This window comes from Pyxicephalus adspersus, chromosome 11 (genome assembly GCF_032062135.1).
Source record: "Pyxicephalus adspersus chromosome 11, UCB_Pads_2.0, whole genome shotgun sequence".
Lineage (NCBI taxonomy): Eukaryota > Metazoa > Chordata > Amphibia > Anura > Pyxicephalidae > Pyxicephalus > Pyxicephalus adspersus.
In genome coordinates, this window is record NC_092868.1 from 5,756,090 (window position 1) to 5,777,603 (window position 21,514).

General features: G+C 42.0%; 1 protein-coding gene across 1 annotated transcript; it reads left to right on the forward strand.

Annotated features, from left to right (window-relative positions):
* Positions 1-25: 25 nt before the first annotated feature.
* Positions 26-21,227, forward strand: LOC140341088 (free fatty acid receptor 2-like). Its single transcript, XM_072426625.1, has 2 exons — positions 26-91; positions 16,246-21,227. Exon 2 carries the CDS (start codon positions 16,262-16,264, stop codon positions 17,228-17,230), a length of 969 nt encoding a protein of 322 aa, XP_072282726.1. The 5' UTR covers positions 26-91; positions 16,246-16,261; the 3' UTR covers positions 17,231-21,227.
* Positions 21,228-21,514: the final 287 nt, after the last annotated feature.

Genomic DNA, 21,514 nt, shown 5'->3' on the forward strand with positions numbered 1-21,514 from the left:
CTGGGATCTGCAGCTCCATCAGCTGCCTCTGCGGAGGACCTGCAAACCGCATCTCACAGCTGACCAACCGACCAACCGCCCACCGCCAAAAGTAAGTCCACAACTTTGTATCTGCTGAACGACCACAGAACAAAATATATAAAAAATATCACATGTGCAGGATTTGGGAAATGCATATGCTTACAATTTACGTATGCTTTTGCCCATGTGCATCTTATAGGACAGAATGGGACTTTAATGGATGAGTTCGATTGGCTTATATTTTTGTATAAAATGATCATTGGAAAACTTGTATTTTATACTTGGTGATTGGCTCCTCTCCTGCACGGACATTTATCATTTTGTCGGGTATCACACTGTTCTTGTTAAACTTTAAATAAAGTTTTGAGGATGTTGAACTCCCCATTGAGCCCTTTATCGTCCAACCATCCTGCCATACACATACAGCCAGCTTCAGTGGGTTATTGGCAGCTCAAAGATGTCATTATTTTAATATCTGCAGCATTTATTGTAATAATGCCAGGTGATCCTGCCATGAAGGGACTTGTTAGGACACTTCCTGTGTGACGTGACAACTGTCTTTAAATTTTGTTAAATGGTTGTCACCCTACAGTGCTCCAATACAAAGTGTCAGTAGAAGTATAGAACGGAGTGAATGGTAATGTATTGGTTTGAAAATTGAAGGGGGAAACCACTATGCCAGCCTGCTGATGCCCCTAATGGTTTCATATTGAATGTTTTATTGTCATTTCAAAAGTCATAAATCTGCAGCTGTCATCAATGAAATCCCTGGTGATCCTGCCATAAAGGTCAGGCACTTATTATTACCTATTATAGGGTGACAACGTTGGCTTCTGATAACACAGACATTGTTCACTGTTGTCACCATCACCCGCCCTGAGAAATGCCATGCAGTCATGGAGTATATGTAGACATGAAATAGGGGCAAAGAGGCTGCAGGAGATCAGAATGACAGAGCTTGGACTAAGGGTCAAAAAAGGACGAGACCAGCTGGATATTTGTCCTCCAACTTCTCCTGAACCCAAACATGTCAGGAGGGCAGAGGTGCAGGGAGCCAGAAAACATTAGTAGGTCACCCCACCTTTATTTCTCAGGGCCCGATTCTATCTAAAACATCCTTATAGTCTGCAGAAAACTTGTCTGTGATTGGTCAGTGTCTGCAGGTACAGCGCAAGCTGATGTCAGAGGTACCATTCACTCTGTGCCAAAGGGAACATTGACTCAACTGCTTCCTAGTAGCGATGTGTGTTTGTGCATCCATGTCTCTGTGTGCCCATGTCTATGAGTATCCATGTCTGTGTGTGCCCATGTGTGTCCATGTGTGACAATCCATGTCTGTGTGTGCCCATGTGTGTCTATGTATGTCCACATGTGTCATTGTGCATCTGTATGTGTCCGTGAGCATTCACTTACACATGTGCTTGTGTGCATTCATGTCTGTGTGTGCCCATGTGAGTCTTTGTATGTTGATGTACATCTGCATGCCTCTGTGCATCTGTGTCTGTGTGTGCCCATGTGCATTCACTTATGTGTGTGTCCATATGTATCTGTATCCATGAGTGTCCGTGTGTGCCCATGTGCATCCTTGTCCATATGTGTCTATGTTCACTCCTGTGTGTGCTAATGTGTAACCATGCCTATTTGTGCCCATGAGAATTCACATCCGTGTGTGTCTCCCGTAATCCATCTTTGTATGTGCCCATGTACTGTCCGTGTGTGTATGTGTGTATCCATGTACGGCTGCATCCATATGTGTCTATGTCCATGTTCATCCGTATGTGTGAATCAGCATCCATGTCTGCCGGTGCACATTATAATTAAACAGGATTTATTTAGCGCCAACGTAATAGGCAGCGCTGTACATTAAATAGGGGTGGCAAATGACAGACTAATACAGACAGTGATACAGGAGGAGAGGACCCTGCCCCGAAGAGCTTACAATCCAGGAGGTGGGGGAATTTCACACACAATAGGATGGGAGATATGTAGTGGTGGAAAGTAGTGACGGTTTCAAAAGACAGGGTAGAAAAAGAAGATGGGGTAGGCAAGTTTGAAGAAATGGGTTTTGAGTGCTATTTAAATGAGCAGAAAGTAGGAGCAAGCCGAATAGGACAAGGAAGACCATTCCAGAGAGTTGGAGCAGCTCTAGAGAAGTCTTGGAGCCGTGCGTGTGATGAGGTTATGAGTGAGGAAGTCATTAGTAGGTCATTGGAGGAGCGGAGAGAGCGGCTGGGGGAGTATTTTCCCACCAGATCAGAAAGGTAAGTGGGACAATAACTGTGGAGGGATTTGAAGGCAAAGCACAGGAGCTTGAATTTGATTCTAAGGTGAAATGGAAGCCAGTGTAGAGATCTGCAAAGAGATGCAGCGGAAGAGGAGCGGAGGGAAGGATGGATGAGTCTGGCTGCAGCATTCATAATAGATTGTAGAGGAGAGAGTCGGGTTAGTGGAATACCAGAGAGGAGGAGGTTACAGTAGTCCAGACGAGAGATGATAAGAGCGTGTACAAGGAGTTTGGTGCACATGTGTGTGTCCATGGTCGTCCGTCTCTGTATGTGCTCATGTGCAGCTTGCGGGTTGGTTTTCTTCCTTTCTCCTTACGGTTGGGCTGATTTTGGATTTGAGAATATTCACTTGATGAACTGAATGAATGTTCATTGTAATTATCTAGTCATGTGCTGAAGAAATACGTTCCTTCCATGTGATTGGCTAAAGCCTCATACAAACGTTAGATCATTTCAGTAAAAATCAGCAGCTACCCCGATATGTAGAGATCCGCAATGCTGGATCAACAAATAACCAGCTGCTTCTGCGTAGAATGCTGCGGGGAGCCTCCTACTCCTCTCCCCCACTTTATAGACAAAGGCAACGCTGTCTATATTGCACTTAATGCAATCACTAACAATCATTTTCAGCAATGTAGGTGGAGCTTTGTGGGGTGAATCTACTTGTGTTTTGTGTGAATATTCTTCTTTAGGGCTCATTCACATCTCAGCATTTGCATTGACTCACAAGCATTAATGCCGTCACAATAATGGGTGTTGCATTACGGCAGCTCATGCCTGCAAAAGTCTGCATTGCATTGCTATTGCAACAATCTATTGCATGCAACCTGCATCAGTGCAGTAACAGGACATCAATGGACCAATCAGGTGATGGTGACCCTGTTTCTATACCCCCTCCCCCGGGCTCCAAAGCAAGTGATATGGCGATCCCTACACCATTGACTGGGGAAAAGGAGACTGAGAACACAATCACTCCTACCTGCAGCAGACATGGACAGACAGGAGAACTTTTCATAAAACGATCCCATTCTATAAATTGCGACCGCTCAGCAATTCATTCATGCAGACTTGTACAGTTACTATTAGCTCCACTTAAACTTTTTCCATGTTCCCTTTCTGCATCTATAGAGCTCCTTACCTAACCCCCCAGCCCCCCCCCCCCCATCAGGAGAGTCAACCAAAAAAATAAAATGTTGGTATTAACCAGACCGCATGTTAAAAAAAAACTAATCGGGTGAATCCGTTTACAAGACGCCCCCGGCAATGTTTAATGGCGATCGTAAAAGTGATGAGAGATTACGTGTTCAGTATTCATCCCAATGTCTGTTTTGTCTCTGCACCAGATCAATATCAGGAAGGGGGGGATGCTGCTGGAAGTCGAATCTTATCACCGGCGTGATTAGGTAAACGCCATCTGCAAAGGTGCCGCTGGATGCGGGGAATGGTGGGGGGGCTCTTTGCTGGTCTTGTGGCCAATCAGCTCGCACTTTTTGTACTTTTATCTAGCTTGCGTATTAGGAGCCAATATGGGATGTTGGTCATAATGGAAGTAGAGCGCCATATTGGTTGTGGCCAAAGCACCCCCATGACCTTGGACCTGGAGAGTTCATGGGTGGGTGATGAAGTTTTGATTGGTCCATCACTAGGCTATGAAGTTCTCGCTTGGTTCTCTCCGGCAATATGGAAATACTGCAAAAAAAAGTTTGGCTGTGCACAGGAACCTTACAATGGCCACCTACAGGAACACCAATGGTGGCATTGGCCGCTCAGTGGTGGCGTTATCTAATATTTGATTTGCCGAAGACAGGTACGCTTTAAATATCAACTCAATGGCACGTCTCTCATATTTATTGCCATACCAAGATCAGAAGAAGACGTCACCACCTTTCTATTCATTTATGGTTTATAACAGGGAAGCTGTCCAGATTCATTAGCTTTCCCGCGGCATTTGCTAGATCCCTTCCAGGGATGAATAAATATCACTTGATCCTCACAAGGTAACCTAATTAAGACCAATGCTTTGTGGCCATGATGTCAGTAATTAGGTCTCAGATTATGGGACTGATTTTCAGGTTGTGACAATACCGGATAATTGTATTTCCTCCTTCTTAGGTTTCACTGATTGTTGGGAAGATTTAGGAGGTGGGTGAGGAGCATCCTGAGTGAATAGAAAGTCTTGGAAATTCCAGCTGGTTGAAGAGCGATTGCCACTTTATTAGCATATGACATAGATATTAGTCTTCGTGTTTCTTCCTTTACAAACCCAGCAGATAATCTGTAACACATAGGACATAGATTGAGGTGGCCAAGACCAACAGGTCTAAGCCCTGAAGAAGGGGAGCTACAATCCCCTGAAACCTGTTGTCTATGCTTCATGTCACATAATCCTTGTCCTAGGTATTTCTTTAATCTGCGGCATTCCCTTCATACCCATCCTGTCTATGCCAGGCTGGTGAGCATGTCGCTGGTTTTGGTCCTCATTGATTGTTGTGAAGATTGGGAGGTGGGTGAGGAGCACTGTGAGGGATTAGTAAATCTTGGAAACTCCATCTGGTTGACATCAAATATAGCCAATAGCGGTAGTGTTTCTGCCATTGCAGGTCCAGCAGAAAACATGTAACACATAGGACATCAATTGAGCTGCCCAAGACCAACAGGTCTAACACAAATCTTGAAGAATCCCTGAAGAAGGAAGTTGCAATCCCCTGAAATGCATTGTCTGTGTTTTATGTCAAGTAAACAGTCAACAGCTGGAGATTCCCAAATATTTCATTCATGTACGGTGCTTTCTTCATACCCTTCCTGACCATCCTATGTTAGGCTGGTGAGCATGTTGCTGGTCATGCTTCCTACTGGTTGTTTCGAAGATTGTGGCAGTGGGTGAGGAGCACCGTGAGTGAATAGAACATCTTGGAAACTCCAGCTGGTGGAAGAGCAATGCCCAATTTATTACCATATGACATTAAAGATTTAAAGATAGCTATTAGTTATGGTGTTGCCATCATTGCAAGCCCAGCAGATCCAACAGGTCCAACACTACAAAAGCCCTGAAGAAGGGAAGCCACAACCCCCTGAAATGCGTTGTCCATATTTTGTGTCAATGTTCTTCAACCAGCTGGATTTTCCTGAACATTTCATTGATATACGGTGCTTTCTTCATACTCATCCTGACCATCCTGTCTATGCCAGGCTGGTGAGCATGTCGCTGGTCATGGTCCTCACCAATTGTTGGGAAGATTGTGGAGGTGGGTGAGGAGCACTGTGAGTGAATAGAAAGTCATGGAAACTCCATCTGGTTGGCATCAAACATAGCTAATAGCAGTAGTGTTTCCACCATTGCAAGCCCAGCAGATAATTTGTAACACATAGGGCAAAGATTGAGGTGGCCAAGGCCAATAGGTCTAAGCCCCGAAGAAGGGGTGCCACAATCCCCCGAAATGCGTTGTCTATATTTTATGTCAGTTAATCATTGTTCTTCAACCTGCTGAAGTTTCCTGAACATTACATTTTTGTACAGCATTCCCTTCATATCCATTCTTGCTGTGCCAGGCTGGTGAGCACACAATTAGTCACGGTCCTTTGGCTATGGAGATGTGTCAGGTTGTTCACATGCCGGCACAAAATATGGCACATGAACTCTATTTAGATATAGACATACATATCATGTACAGGGATGTTTGCCAGACATCCCAGGTGTGTATTTATTGCCTCCTCAGAAGAAGCTCTGTGTTGTGATTTCAAGTAGCTCTTCTGGTCAATGTTGTAATTTATCTCCCTGTCCATTGTGCCCATTGCCCAACTGTGTTGACCTAACTACTCTTTTGTGATTGGAGTCTGCCCCAACCTCTCCTAAAGATACTAGACTGAGCATTTTTACCACCTGCCCCACCTCTGGTAAGGTCCCTTAACCTTCTCAGTGTACCACCAGTCCAGATCCTGTGGTTTGTATTCTGGTGGGTTTCTCTTCTACCACCGTCCCATAGAAGTTGGATGACCAAAATCAATAGTTCTGCCCCCTAGGAAACGACCACGTATGAAAACATAGTGTTCTCCAAAAATGTACTCTAATTTGGTCCTGCTTGTTGGATGCTCTCAAGCTCTCTCTGAAGAACTGGGTTCCTCCTGTGTTCTTCAACATAATTTTATGGAACTTGACCTACAATTTGTGTAACACGATACCCCATGGCTGCTTGACATGACGAATAGATACCCATCATTATGGTTTTCTTTTACTATAAACACCATAACCTTGGCTGTTGAAGGTCTTCCATCAAACTAAATGGTTTCTTTAATTGTACAAAGAGTGATTGTAACCTTCAGTACCTTGTTTTTTCCAGAATTACTTCCCTCTATATATCATTTTGAAGGACAATTGGGCAGATTTGTGGTACCCAATGAAGCTATAAACAGCTCCCAGATAATTGATGTAATCTTCCAGGTAATAATAGGCCACAGTTGGGTTAATCACATTATTATGGCTGTAGGGACAGAGGTGGCTTGGTAAACTATTGTCTATTTTAAGTAGTCATATTGAGCAGAGCAATCCCCTGGGATTGTCCTAATAAGATTGTTACAATAATGCAAGCTAAGCATACAATGTAAAGTGAACCTGTGCTTTGACGGTGAAGGCAAATCATAAAGGTTCTTTGACATGCCTACATAGCCCACATAGGGCATTGGACTTTTTGTTGACCCCAACATGATGGCGCTTGGTGTCTTAGTGTTGATTGAGTGGTGACCACACTGACTGGTTGTCTTTTGCTTACCAACTTGCTCCTTTGTATTTTCCTATACTTTACATCTAGCTTGTCTTAGGGCCACTTCAAGCACCGCTCAACACCCACAGTGCTACAGCTCTACGTTCCATATGACTTGTTCTGGATAACTAGCCTTGGTGGACAGGTGGGTGGGGAAGGCATTGTTGGACACAGGATAGTCTCCCTTATAAATTGCATGGCCAGGGCAGTACTTGGCAGTTGGAGATGTTCCTAGTGGGAGGAAAGACCCTGGACCAATGGGAAGAGCAGGTCAGTGTGGAAGACTTAAGTGTACATGGAGCACACCAGAAAGGGGGCTACGAAGGGGGTGCAGGGAAAAGTGGACTGGGAAAGGAAGAGGGCTTACTGTTAGGTTCCTTTTACTGGCCACACTTTTCATTTGCAGCAAGAAAAAGGTAGAATAATCTTAGTCTACCATATAAAAACGAATTGTTTTGTAGTCCAGCAATTGGAACAGAATTGGGAATCAGGAGGTAGTGTACACAGCACACATTCTCTAACTGGCATGATCAATAATTTTTGCACTTTGGTCGGGCTGAGGCAATGCCATCAGTGATGATCAGTAGTGATCATGAATGAAAGGTCCTTTTTGAGGTGGTCCTGCATTTTGTAGTTTATTTAATGTTCTTCCTGTAAACTGCTTTGGCCAGGTGAAACTTTTTCTTCATGTTTTTCAGCTGTACTTGGAACTGTCCTTCACACTTTAAATTCCCTCTCAAAAAGTACTCAACCTACCTTTGCCCTCATCTACCCTCCTGCCCTGTGTGATTGCCACGTAGTAATTGTCACGCTAAGTGAAAGCTAAGCTTGTTCAGCTAATGGACATCGGCATAAAAAACCTTCTGTTATCAATAAAAAAGGACTCAAGATCAGTCAAAACATCCGCCATGCCATTAATCACTTCCCTTTAAACACCAATAAAACATCAGGTGGATTTGGTGCTCCATGCCGGTCCCGTAGCCAACCTTGTTGATTCGTTGAGGGGCCACCACACCCAGCTGTCCACACCTCCATCCTAGATTGCTGTGTTTATGAGTTTCTATTTCACACCTTTGTGGTTTTAAAGCATTATAAAATGGTGTGAAATGTAAACCAAGGATAGTCCACCTTTCACCTGCCTTCTCTCACCTGGATCCTCTTCTGTGGCGCCTTTTATGTTGACTGTGGCCCTGATATATCAAAGCTCTCCAAGGCTGGAGAAGATACATTCTATCAGTGAAGCTGGGTGATCCAAAAAACCTGTAATGAACTTATTAAGTCATTTGCTATTTGTTAGGTAATTCTGGACCACATCCATCTCAGGTTTCCGGGATCACCCAGCTTTACTGATGAAAGTGTATCCTCTCCAGCCTTGGAGAGCTTTAATAAATCAGGCCCTGTGTTGGTAAAGCTAAAAAAACATCAATTAGAAATAATTAACCCTGCAAATAAAAGTCAAGCATTTTATTTCAGAGAGCAGTGTGTGAAATTTTCACTCTCTTGAAGAGTAAGGTTGTCCACAAAGCAACCTAGGCAGGAGTTAAGAGCTCCATCCATGTTTGAAGGGTGCAGCTACAATTATCAAGTTGTAGTCAGACAGAAATTTGGTCAGCGACTAAATTCCAATAAGGTCGATTCTGATCACCTACTTCTTCCTTTACAAAAGTGCATTTATTTGGTGTATCTAAGAGTGGACCATACCATTACAATATATATAGGGGGTTTCAGAGTGCTTTGCAAACCATTATCAACTGAAGGGATGTGATGGCCAAGGCTGCTACCTTACCTATGCCTTCAACTATCTCTGTGAAGAGCTACAGGTGCCACTGGTTATCCATACTCATGTGGTATACCTGTCCCCCAACCGGGTGCTGTGGTTCCTTCCACCAGTAGCTGCCATTGTCTTATATTGTATACTTCTTGGTAGATCTAAAGGCAATTTTAAACACAAATTGCAGTGGCTAAGCCTGGTTAACTTTTTTTCACATTGTTCTATTTTTATGAGGGAGGGGGAAAATAAGCAAAAGGCACCCCCATGGACTGTTGTCCCCATTTGATTCCGCATTGCATGGTCAGAATGGACTGATGAATGATGTCAGGGGAATGCTGTACACATGATAGAGAACATTAGGATCATTCATTTTGGTTGACAGTAATCCAGCTCTTCAGCCATAGCGAGCCCTATATCCATGCCATGGCGTACTCTAACACCCCTGGGGCTATAACCCTTGATGGGATTTTTTTCTTCTACACCATTCTTCCATCTCTTTCATGGTCTACCTCTAGCTCTTGTCTTGGCTGTCCATTCACCTGCATCTTACCATGTCTTTAGTTGTCCACCATGGAGACCTGTCCTACCTTTTTCATTGGACCTGATTTATTAAAGCTCCTCAAGGCTGGAGAGGATACACTTTCATCAGTGAAGATGGGTGATATAGCAAACCTGGAATGGATCTAGTCCATGATTCAAAACATTTGCTAGCAAATAGCAATTGGCTTTGAAGAAATCCATTCCAGGTTTTTTGGATCACCCAACTTCACTGATCCACTGTATCCTCCCCAGCCTTGGAGAGCTTTAATCAATCAGGCCCATTCTCTGAGCCTTCAACCTTATTTCCACCCCTTAATGTAGGAGTCATTTCCTAGTTCTTTCTTCTCCTCCAAACTTCCTTCTCCAATGATGGGCTATAGATACAATGGGCCTGATCTATTAAAGATCTTCAAGACTGAAAAAGATTAAGACTATCACGGAAGAACCTGGGTGATCCAGCAAACATGGTTCAGGATTGAAACATTTGCTAATTAATAGCAAATTATTTTTAAGTCCCAGGTTCCTCATGACAGTTCATCTTCTCCAGTCTTGGATCTTTAATAAATCAGGTCATAAATCATGATTGGTTTCCTTTCAAGTAACCCATTGTAATAGTAAATATTTTAAATAAAACCCTTCCTGTAATGGAAGTTTGTATATACCTAACTTTCTTGCTGCCTAAATGCTGAAATCTGCTCCATTCTCAAGAAATCTGCTGAAGTCAATCTCTAAGTATCTGGTTCCTCATGGGTGGAGGTCAGAGGAACTAATACCAGCCCAGAAGGACCCAGATGATTGGTATTTTATAGGATTTTCCATTAGATTTCAGTAGAAGATTTCTCAGGGTCTGAATGAATTTAGGTGGCTTGGACATCAGGTAAGGTAAGTAGTCTCAGACTACAAGTAGGGCTTGAATAAAACTCCCTACTATAATGACAGGGTCACTTTAAGTCGTTCTATCCATCAAACCCTGGAGAGATTTTCCATATTGTCTACTAGAACATATATTTGTATAAGCAAGAAGTGTTATTGCGCTCAATTACCCCCGAACATAACAATCCCATTTAGTGGTGTCGGCGTGTGACAAGATGAAAAAGCGCACTACCATCGAGATGTCAGGGCCACCAGGCTGATGAGGAATGAAGCAGCTCCAGCACCCCGTACTATAAAAGGTGTAAAAATGGCTCTTTAAAATTGTTCAAACAGACTGTGTTTGTACTCGGAGCAGCCTTGCTTAACTCCTTCTGCCTCCAACCAAAGCCAGGGTAAGGGAGAAAGGGCAAATGCGGTAACCACAATGTTTCCATGTATGTTAAACCAGAATTTCTCAACCAGGGTTCCTCCAGAGGTGGTCATTCCTTGAGCAATGAGCAGTTTTTGCCTCTCAGGTCAGTTTGGGTGACACCATTGATCTGTAAGGATGACATTCTTCCCACTGGCCAGCAAAGTAAGAGGAATTCATCCCACTGACCACCATACTAATATACCGTGAGCTGCGGATATAGTAATTATACAAGGGGCTCCCTGAAGACCTGAAAGGTATTTTAAGGGTTCCTGAATGTTAGAAAGGTGGAGAAAGGCTGAAACCGAATCATTATTTCATATTTTGCTTTAAAGTTATTTATAAAGTTTTTCTTTTCTAACTTTCATGAAAATATTGATCCTGTACATGGCCTTCTTTGGGCAGGAGGGTGACAATGCTCCTGATTGTGCTCCGGTGTTGTCGCCTTGTTACAAAGCATCCAATTGTGTTAGTGACCATTTTAACACCAATTCCATAAGTATGGTACATGTTGTCACCATCAGGAAACTAGCAAAGAGAAAGCCAATGCAGCCATTGTTGGAGCGCACGTAGATAGGAAGTGGATGCAGATCAGCAAAGAGAGAAAGAAGGAAGGAGGGGAAGAGAGAATGGGTAATGGTGGGATGAAGGAAAGAGAGAGAAGGAGGGATAATGGAAAAAGACAAAATGAGAATGAGAGAACAGCGGGAGGGCAAAAAGAGAATATAACGAGAGAGTGCAAAGTAAGAGAGAGGAAAGAAAAGAGGGCAAAAGGGAGAAAACAGGAGAATGGGAGAGAAGAGGGGGGAGAGAAAGAGAGAGAAGAGAGGGACAGAGAGAGAGAAAGATTGAGAGAAAGAGAGAGAGATGAGGGGGAGAGAGAGAGAGAATCAGAGGAAGAGAGAGAGAGAGAGATAGGAAAAGAGAGAGAGAGAGAACAGGAAGAGAGAGAGAGAAGCAGAGAAAGAGAGAGCGGAGGAAGAGAGAGATAGAGAGAAGAGGAAGAGAGAAAGGAAAAGAAAGAAAAAGAGAGAGAGAGAGAGAGAGAGAGAGAGGAGGAAAAGAAAGAGAGAGAGAGGAAGAGAGAAGGAGGAGAGAGAGAGAGATAGGAAAAGTAAGAAAGAGAGAGAGAGAGATAGGAAAAGAAAGAAAAAGAGAGAGAGAGAGAGAAGAGGAAGAGAGAGAGATAGGAAAAGAAAGAAAAAAAGAGAGAGAGAGAGAGGAAAAGAAAGAAAGAGAAAGAGAGAGAGAGAAAGAGAGAGGAGGAAGAGGGAGAAAGAGAGAAAGAGGGAGAGAAAGGAGGGGAAAATGAGAGCATAAAGGGAGGAGAAAGACAGAATATGAGAAAGAAGAACAAACTAAGAGAGATGAGAGAGAAGAGGAAGAGAGAATGAATAATGGAGTAGGCGGGATAAAGGGAGAAGACAAAAATTGAATGAAGGAGGAGAAATTTGGAATAAAAGAAGAAAGATAGAATAGAAGGGGAGATGAAGAAGAAGAAAAAAAGAATGGGAGAGCAGAGAGAATCTATGAGAAAAAAGAACAAAGAGATATGTGAGAGAAGGAGGGGAAATAAAATGAAGAGATGAAGAGTGAATAGGGAGAGAAGGAGGGAGAGAAAGAGAATAGGAGGAGAGGGAGAGCAAAGTAAGAAAGGAAGAAAAATGTGAAAGTGGAAGAAAAAAAATGGAGAGAGAGATGGGGGGAAAGAAATTATAGAGAAAGAAGAGATAGAGCAAAGGGAGGAGAAACAGAATAAAAGAAGAGAGAGAGAGGAAGAGGAAGAATGAAAAAAAATGAAAACAAGAAAGTAGAGAGAAGAGAAAAAGAGATAATAAGTGAAAATAAAAGAAAACAAGAGATATGAGATGAGGAAAGAGAGAGAGGGAGCTAAACAGAGATGGAGGGGAAAGAGGAGGGAAAAGGGAGGAGAGAGAAAATATTAGAGAGAACAATGTAAGACAGAGGAGAGAGAAGAGGGGGATAGAAAGTAAGCAAGAGAAGGGAAGAGGGGAAAATAGAATAGGCAGTGGGATGGAGGAGAGAGAAAGAAGGAGAAAAAAGAGATGGAGCAGAGGGAGGAGAGAATGAGAAGAGAGAACAAAGTAAAAGAGATGATAGAGAGTAGGTGGAGAGAAAGAAGGAGACAGAGAGAGGGATTCAGACAGAGAAATTACAACAGGAAGACTTCAGAGCCTGGTAATACAGAGCCGGTTGTCATCTACTGATATGAGCAGACTGCTAGCCATGCAATGATTAGGATAGGGATAACAAAGCACAATCACATTGCACTGTTATTAAGAAGGAAGCAGAACCTTCATATGTAATGAACAAATATAGTTACACTTAGTACACAGTACATCACATAAATATTACACAAAAAGTCTTGAAATACACATTGATAAAGCAGATCTGTTGACATGTAAAACCTAAATATACTTTATCCCTTCCTAAGGCATGCATTAAAATAAAATAAAGCCCATTATACAAGAGAATACTATTTCCTGAAGTTTTCTGCTAATGGTATGGGTCTTTCCTCCTTTTCTTCTTTGGCATGGGCAGCCCTTACCACTGAGGAGCTCATATAATAATGTCCAGAAGTTCTGATGTTCCAGGACCAGCTTAATAAATTTCCCCAGGGGGAGAGGAGGAAACATGACAGCCTGGGCTCATGGAAAATGAGTCAACTAACCCTGGGAGTCATTTACCCCAAAAACTGAGGACATCTTGTGGCAGACAGGGATCTTGTATTGCAATGGGACAACTCCTATGTTCGTACTGGGCATCACAAATTGAAAGGTTAAGTTGAGCTTTTGATAACAAAAATATAACAGACAGCTTGCCACATATCAATAAATAAAATGATGCAAAAGGATGCAGCTGATGCAGATTATTTCCAGGGTCGCAGAGTGATTTCTAAGCCACCTATTAGCTAAATGTTTATCTTCTCGAACCAGACGGTAATTAAAGTCTTTTTTTATTGTCGCTCTCCTTGGTCGCATTTTAATAAATCTGCAGCAGAATATTGCTGCAATAAATCATCAAAGGCTTCTTCTGACATCGCGGCTCGGTCAATAGTCTGTCTAGGTTGGTTTTACCAGTTGGTGATACTTTTTCTTCTGGCAGACAGACGAATATACTGAACCACGAATAAATAAAAACATAATTGTGAGGGAGCACACATGGCAGGGTGACAACATTGCTGCCCTATGCAAGGCAGTGGCTTGGTGTTGTCAGCCTGGAAGTATGTACATGGAGACATAATGCCAATCATATGGAAAAAGGTTTTGGATTTATATTCACTTTGAATATCAGTAAAAGATCCCCAGCAAGCACACAGCGAGTGTTATATGGTGTATAATCATGCAGTAAGAGGCTCAAAGCAGTGAGAATCCATCATTATAGTCCTGGCATAGACATGACCTTCATCTGTCCTGCTGAGGGTGAAACAAGAATACACATCTGACCTTTTCAACATATGTGAATGTGGTCATGTGATCTCAGGAGCCTTTGTATAAGAACTGAAGATTTATTTTAAAGGCAGATTATCATTTCCACATATAAAGATTGTTGTGGGAATTTCATGGTTACATTAAAAAAACAAGAATGATGAATGGAGAGAGAGAGAGAGAGAGAGAGAGAGAGAGAGATGATAGATAGAGAGAGAGAGAGAGAGAGAGAGAGATAGATAGATAGATAGATAGAGGGATAGATAGATAGATAGATAGATAGATAGATAGATAGATAGATAGGCATCGTTCATGCATCGTGCAGTCTTTTCTCGTTGGAAAGGATCGTGAAAGATCCTTTCCAACGAGAAAAATTGCAGGTGTGTACGCAGCTTAACTGTCATGCTTATCCTTTAGCTTTGAGTGAGTCAGTAACCTGGAAGAGACATGCAGCCACTGATGTCAAAATCTCCATCTTCAATATTATTCTGGGTCATCAGTATTGTGGAAAACATTCACATTTTTTATAGCTGACCAGACAGGGTGTAATACCAGACTTCACCAGCAGGTGTCAGACAAGCTATAAATTTAAGATAAAAACTTGAACCTACACTTAAAAAAAGCACTATTAAAAAAAAAAAAAAAAAAATATATATATATATATATATATATATATATATATATATATAATCATGTTTCAAATTGTAAGGTAAGCTTGTTATAAGGGCCTATGCTATTTTTACATTTCCAACCAGTTTCCAACCTGACAATGCTGATCTGTCGACACAGATGTGAAACAGGTTTGAAGGTTAGAGGTTCTGACTTTCCTAGCTGCATTCTTCCAGGTCAACAACTTGCTAAGTAGAGAAACCAAATGATCAGAATTAGGACCAGGCATGTAGCTTCTTATCTCGTAAGGGGTTCTCGTAGATATTAAAAAAATGTGGGTTGTATACATAAAGTTCCCTTGTGAGATGAATCACTGGATGATGATGCACTTTATTAGCAAAGGTTCATGTAAGGCTTTTGGATAACTGATGTCATAAGTCATTGGCTTGGTGGCTACATACGTAACACCAACTTCCTTCTCACTTGAGTGGCTTCCTTTGAACAAATCTTGTTTAATCTGAGGAAGGAAGCCGCAGGAACTTTGAGTAGATTTTAGTAAAGATCCTTGGCGGAGGGAAAAATATTTTTGAAACCGGACATAAAAAATTCTAAAGTTTTATAATGATACAGCCAAGGTCATCTCGGGGTATATAAGTAGTATAAGTGGTCAACTAGAGCTCCTTTCCACCATCTGGACTGCCATTGTCCTCTCCTGGCCACCTCAAATCCCCAACGGCAAAACAGGCAACCAGCAGGTCCCCAGTTCCCGTATGGCCAATGCCAGTGTCAGCCAATGATGGCGTCTTGTTGGTAGGCAACTGGCTGGCTTTTTCCACCAGGAGAAAGCTGAGTTAGCTCCAAAATACTTTATTAGTTTACTTCTTGGCTTGGTTAATGGCATGGTATTGTCTCAGAACTTGAAGCCCAGATAAGAGTCAAGGCTTTATATAGTACAACCCAGTGTTTCTTGACCATTTTACCACGCGGGAACCCCTTGAAATACCTTTCAAATCTCAGGGAACCCCTTCTAAAATTACTATATCCACAACTCACAGTATATTAATGTGCTGGTCATGGGAAGAATGAACTGAGGGTCAAAAATTTCTCATTGCTCAAGAAACCCCTAACAAGTTTTGGAGTTACACTAGAGTTCCATGGAACCCTACTTGAGAAACAGAGGTTCAATCAGTTAACAACTTTTTTGTGTTCCGATATCCAAGTTTACTTTGGGCAAACATTATTAGCCGAATCTGGCCAATTTTTACCTGAGCAGGTTTGGTGAAGGTCATGGAGATGCCTACATTAATTTGGAAATACGTTTTAAACGCTTTAACGTTTGGAAGTACCTTCACTGAAGTTGATGGCAGGTCACCAGATCCATTGCCTCGTAAACCATAATGGGCATTTATGCCGAAGCTGGTAGGGCAATGGTAGAAAAGTTGGTGGGCATCTTGAGTCATTCTTGAGGTAACCTTGGTGGCCTTGTTGGTTGAACCTTACTAATTTTATTTGTTGTCTGCTTTATCCACAGAGGACATGAAGACACAATGGCACCAGCACCGGAAGAGAAAAATTTATACCTAGCTATATACATTATAACTCTTCTAACGGGCTTTCCAGCTAACCTTCTGGCACTCCACGCCTTAATTCGTAAACTGCGTGTAAAGGCCACGCCAAATGCCATCCTTCTCTTCAACCTGACTGTATCTGACCTGTCATTCCTGGCTTTCTTACCTTTCAAGGTAGCAGAGATATTACAAGGCCAATGGGCAATGCCATCATTCCTCTGCCCACTTAGTGGACTCTTTTACTTCAGCACCATCTACTCCAGCACCTTGTTCCTCACTGCGGTCAGTGTAGAAAGATACCTCGGCGTGGCTTTTCCCCTCAAGTACAAACTCTACCGCAAGCCCAGCTATGCTGTCGCAGTCAGTGGCTTTCTGTGGATCTGCTCGTTTGCTCACTGTAGCATTGTCTACATTACGGAGTACCACCAGGCTTCCAATGCCAGCAACAGACTCATCTGCTATGACAATTTCACAAAGGAACAAATGGAAGTTCTTCTCCCGTTTCGTCTTGAGTTGGGACTCATCTTGTTCTGCTTCCCTTTTCTCATCACCTGTTTTTGTTATGGAAGCTTCATCAAGATCCTCATATCGTCAATGCACATCCATCGTGAGAAGAAGCAACGAGCCATTGGGCTGGTCCTTACCACCTTAAGTGTTTTTGCCGTGTGTTTTGCTCCCTACAATGTCTCTCACTTGGTGGGATTTGTTCAGAAAAAGAACCTCAAATGGAGAGAGAAGGCCCTGCTTCTGAGTACATTTAATGCTAGCTTGGACCCTATCATCTTCTACTTCTCCTCCACCGCTGTCCAGCACTCATGCAAATGTTGCTTGATGAAGGTAAACATTTGCCACCCCAATCCATCTCTACAGAAAATTATGGACAAGCAGAGCATGAAAATGGGACAACCACAGCCTTCAGATAGCCATATATATAGTTCGAAGAACTAACCTTTTATCTATTTATATGTTTAGTGACATTGATATGAATTAATCTACCTGTCAGAGTTACATTGTAACACTTTTATGTTTACAGTGCCTACAGTCATGGTAAGTGGTGGCTTCTAAACTAGCTAGGTGACCTCATCTTGGATTATAGGTATTGTTGGTGACCTCATCTTGGATCATACATGATCTGGGAAGGGCACTGTAGGCCACCCGATGGCTTATTGGCCCCAGATTAGGCTTTGATCAGGAACTTTTTTTGTGCTGGGATAGTATGTTCGCCTTTTGTGTGTGTGTTCCCTCAGGGTGTTGGGTTCTTCAACAAAGTCTAATAGGTTCCTCAGCTTCAATGTGAACTGGCCCTGATCCATGTGTGCTTGTTTGACTGTAGCAGAGGCAGCAGATGGTCCTATGGATTGGACTTTATACATATTGTATGTGTTGGTGCTCTATAACTATGCCTATGTATCCAAGGAAATATCCCTCAGTATTTTAGATTGTAGCATTTCATTTCTACACCCTACCTAACTTAAAGTAAATGTAAACCCCAACCAAATTATGTTCAGTTTGCTATTCACTGTGTATCAGCAAAACTGCCAAATAAATACTTGGTTTACTTTAATTTTATTAATTTGTTGCATCTCACACCTATGGTGTAGCCAATAAAAGTTCTACATCATCAGCAGCAATACCTGAGAGTGGTGTATCTTCCATACAATGCTCAAGTTGGTATTTGGAAGTCTCATGCCGAGAGTATGTTACCTGTTCAATTACACCACCAGTGGACCTCTATAACAAGATGGTATAGATCTATGAATTTGGACCGCATTCACCATATTTTAACCAACTATTGTGGCAGTAATGCAATGAACTGTTCAAGAGCCCAGGACCATTGGTCTAAAATAGTGTTTCTCAACCAGGTTTCCTCCGGAGGTTGCTGGGTGTTCCTTGCGCAATGAACAATTTCTGCCACTCAGGTCAGTTTAGGTTTTGCCAATTATCTTTTTGGCTATCTTTAAGGGTGACATTCTTCCTAATGGGCAACAATGTAAGAGGAATTCTTCCTACTGACCACCAAGCATATGTACTGTGAGCTGTGGATTTAGTAATTATAGTAGGGATCCCCTGAAGACCTGAAAGGTTTTTAAAGAGGTTTTCCATGTTAAAAGGGTCAAGAAACACTGGTCTAGTGTTTCACAAATTCAGAAGATAGGTATATTAAAAATGATAGAGCTGGAGATGATCGACGTGCAGATGCAGGTCCAGAAGATCCAGGTACACAAGGTCAAAATGACCCCCTACTACAATTTTAGTGGTGCAATGACTTCCAATTTGTTTTAGACAGAAACTACAGACTAACTAGGGAAGCCTAACCTCTGCCAGATTCTGAAGAGGAGGTCTTTTGCCCTTGGTGTGGAAGCAATGGTCTTCTAGCAGAGGTCAACTCATCAACATTCATGTGTTCTGGTGGTGGTAGAGCTCCGGCTATACCAAGCCCAGTGGGAAGTAACTATCTTCTATTTGCCATACCATTACTAGTTTAAATGAGAACCATTAACAAGGTCAACCCATCAAAGCTAATGCGTTTTGTTGATGGTAGAGCTCTGACTATACCAAGCTCAGTTGAAAAAAAATATCCTCTATTAACCATAGCATGACCTGGGTAAATGAGAACCATTAACAGAAGTCAACTCATCAAAATTTATGTGTTCTGATGGTGGTAGAGTTCCAGCTATACCAAGCCCAGTGGGAAGTAACTATCTTCTACTAACCATACCATGACCAGTTTAAATGGGAAACATCAACAAGGTCAACCCATCAAAGTCCATGTGTTTTGTTGGTGGTAGAGCTCTGGCTATACCAAGCCCAGTTACTATATTCTACTAGCCAAAGCATGACCTGGGTAAACGAGAACCATTAACAGAAGTGAGCTCATCAAAGCTCATGCATTCTACTAGTTGTAGAGCTCTAGCTATACCTAGCCCCATTGGATTTAACCAACTTCTTCTAGGCATACCATGATCTGGTTAAATTAGAACCACCCAAGGCATATCCCTATCATAACGTGTCAATGTCACACCGCCGTGTACTTTGGGTTGATGTCCTGGTTAATGATCAATAAAACCTTAACCTTATGAGACACGTTCCTGAGCCGGAGCACAAATGGCTTCCATAATGATACGCTCATTTCAAAGAGGCATATGGCTCGGCTGTCGTCCATCTGAAAAACAGGTAAAGCACAAAATAATCCAATCATCCCGCCAGTACAGACACATTTGCTCAGTGTCTCATTCCTGATTGGCTTTTAATGCCGTACTACAGAATCAAATCGTTTCTTTCAGCTAGCTTCTGGGTTATTTTTGGAAAAATCTAAAGTGAACAGATGGAGATTCTAACTAAAAAAATTAGATTTTCAATTCTATGTGACCATTGGGTTATGGAATAACATAATGGCGTTCCTAGGTGTATGCAGCATTGGACATCTGGCAGGACAAAGCCAGAAAGCGAGTTATTGGAGATTACTTATCTAGTTCTAATTTTTTTAACTTTCCTAAAAAAAAATCAGTGGGGAGGCAACTTTAAACAGCCATTTAGAATCTACAATACATACAGTAACGTGTGCTGTCAAGATATGAACACCTCATTTACTTTTTGTACATGCGTCATATATTTGTTATTCACTGACATATTGCTAGATAATTAAAATAAAGTGTCAGATGACGTCAACCAATGACGATCGATTATGATAATCAGATGCAATGGGGGATCTATCCTGATGGATTTCTCCTGGCGATTATCTGTCATCCTCTATCATGTGTAGAGAGGTTGAATTATGAATAATGAATTATCATGCATGCAACAACGAATCCATTGCCGGTAGCCACGATCATATCTGCAGTCGGTACAGTTGTCTATTGTGCATTGTTGCCGTAATTAATTTGTCGTTCTTTGTGAATGCTCATTCATCGAGGATCACTAGATTTGTGTGACAATTGTTTAGCATTTAGGACCCGTGTGTGTTTTTATGTGAATCTAGTTGTCCTTGGTATATATCTTCTAGATCCAGTGTGACACTTTCCCTCTGCACAGCAGCTTCCTGTTATACAGACCATTCACTGCTGCTCTATCTCATTGTGTAGGATGGCTGGTCTTGTCTCCACCCCTCCTGTAGTTATCTACAGGCAGCCTGTAGTGGGTGGAGCCTACTGGGCCCCTCCCATTGCTCAGCTTCATGCATGTACAGTACACTGCTACAATACAGGTAGTCCCCAAGTCAACGACATTGGGCTTACCTGTTCCTGAGGGGGGGTTTGCATGATTTGCAGAAGAAACCTTTTGCTGTTCAAGCTCTTGTAACTCTTTAATGACCAAGACAAACTCTGTTTTTCTGCATATAAAAGCACAGCTTGCTCCAGAAGTTAATGAATGTCTAGGCTCCACAAAGTTTTTTTTTGCTTTATTTGTGATTAACTCACAGTGAGAGTTTTTTTACAGTAACTGACACCTCACTGCCTAATAATATGTTTAGAGAAACATTTGTCCTAATTGCATTTATTAAAATAATGTACCTGTCCCAACCTGCACACAAGTTCAACTTAACCTCCTGAGTGGTAAGCCCAAGTGTGGCTCAGGGTAAAAAAAAATGGTTAGCGGTAACCCCGAGCCACACTTGGGGTAGCTAAAAAAATATCCTATCGGCGTCCTCCAGTGTCCTTCCCGTACGATCCCATCCTCGGGCTGCGTCCTCTGCCTCTGATCTTCCACTGGTGAGTGTGCTGACGTTCCCTGGGAGTTCCCGGTGACGTTGGTGAATGGCGGGAATTTCAAATTACTTATATTGTATTCAATACAAAGTAATCATTATATTATATATATATTTAATATGCTACTGTACAGGTATATTACACGTTTCAGTATTTTTTATTTATTTATGCACCCTTGTTTTAACAGATTTTTGTGTTTTTTATTTAAAGTTTATTAATAAATTCAATAAATATTGAACATATTTCGGTGAGTTATGCCTAAGAATTATAGACCTACAATGGAAAATAAATTTTCATGAAAGACTTTGACCCTGATTTATTAAAGCTCTCCAAGTCTGGAGAGAATACACTTTCACCAGTGAAGCTGGGTAATCCAGTAAACCTGGAATGGATTTCCTCAGTCATTTGCTAGCAAATGTTTTGAATCCTGGACCAGATCCATTCCACATTTGTTGGATCGCCCAGCTTCACTGATAAAAAGTGTATTCTCTCCAGCCTTGGGGAACTTTCATAAATCAGGCCCAAT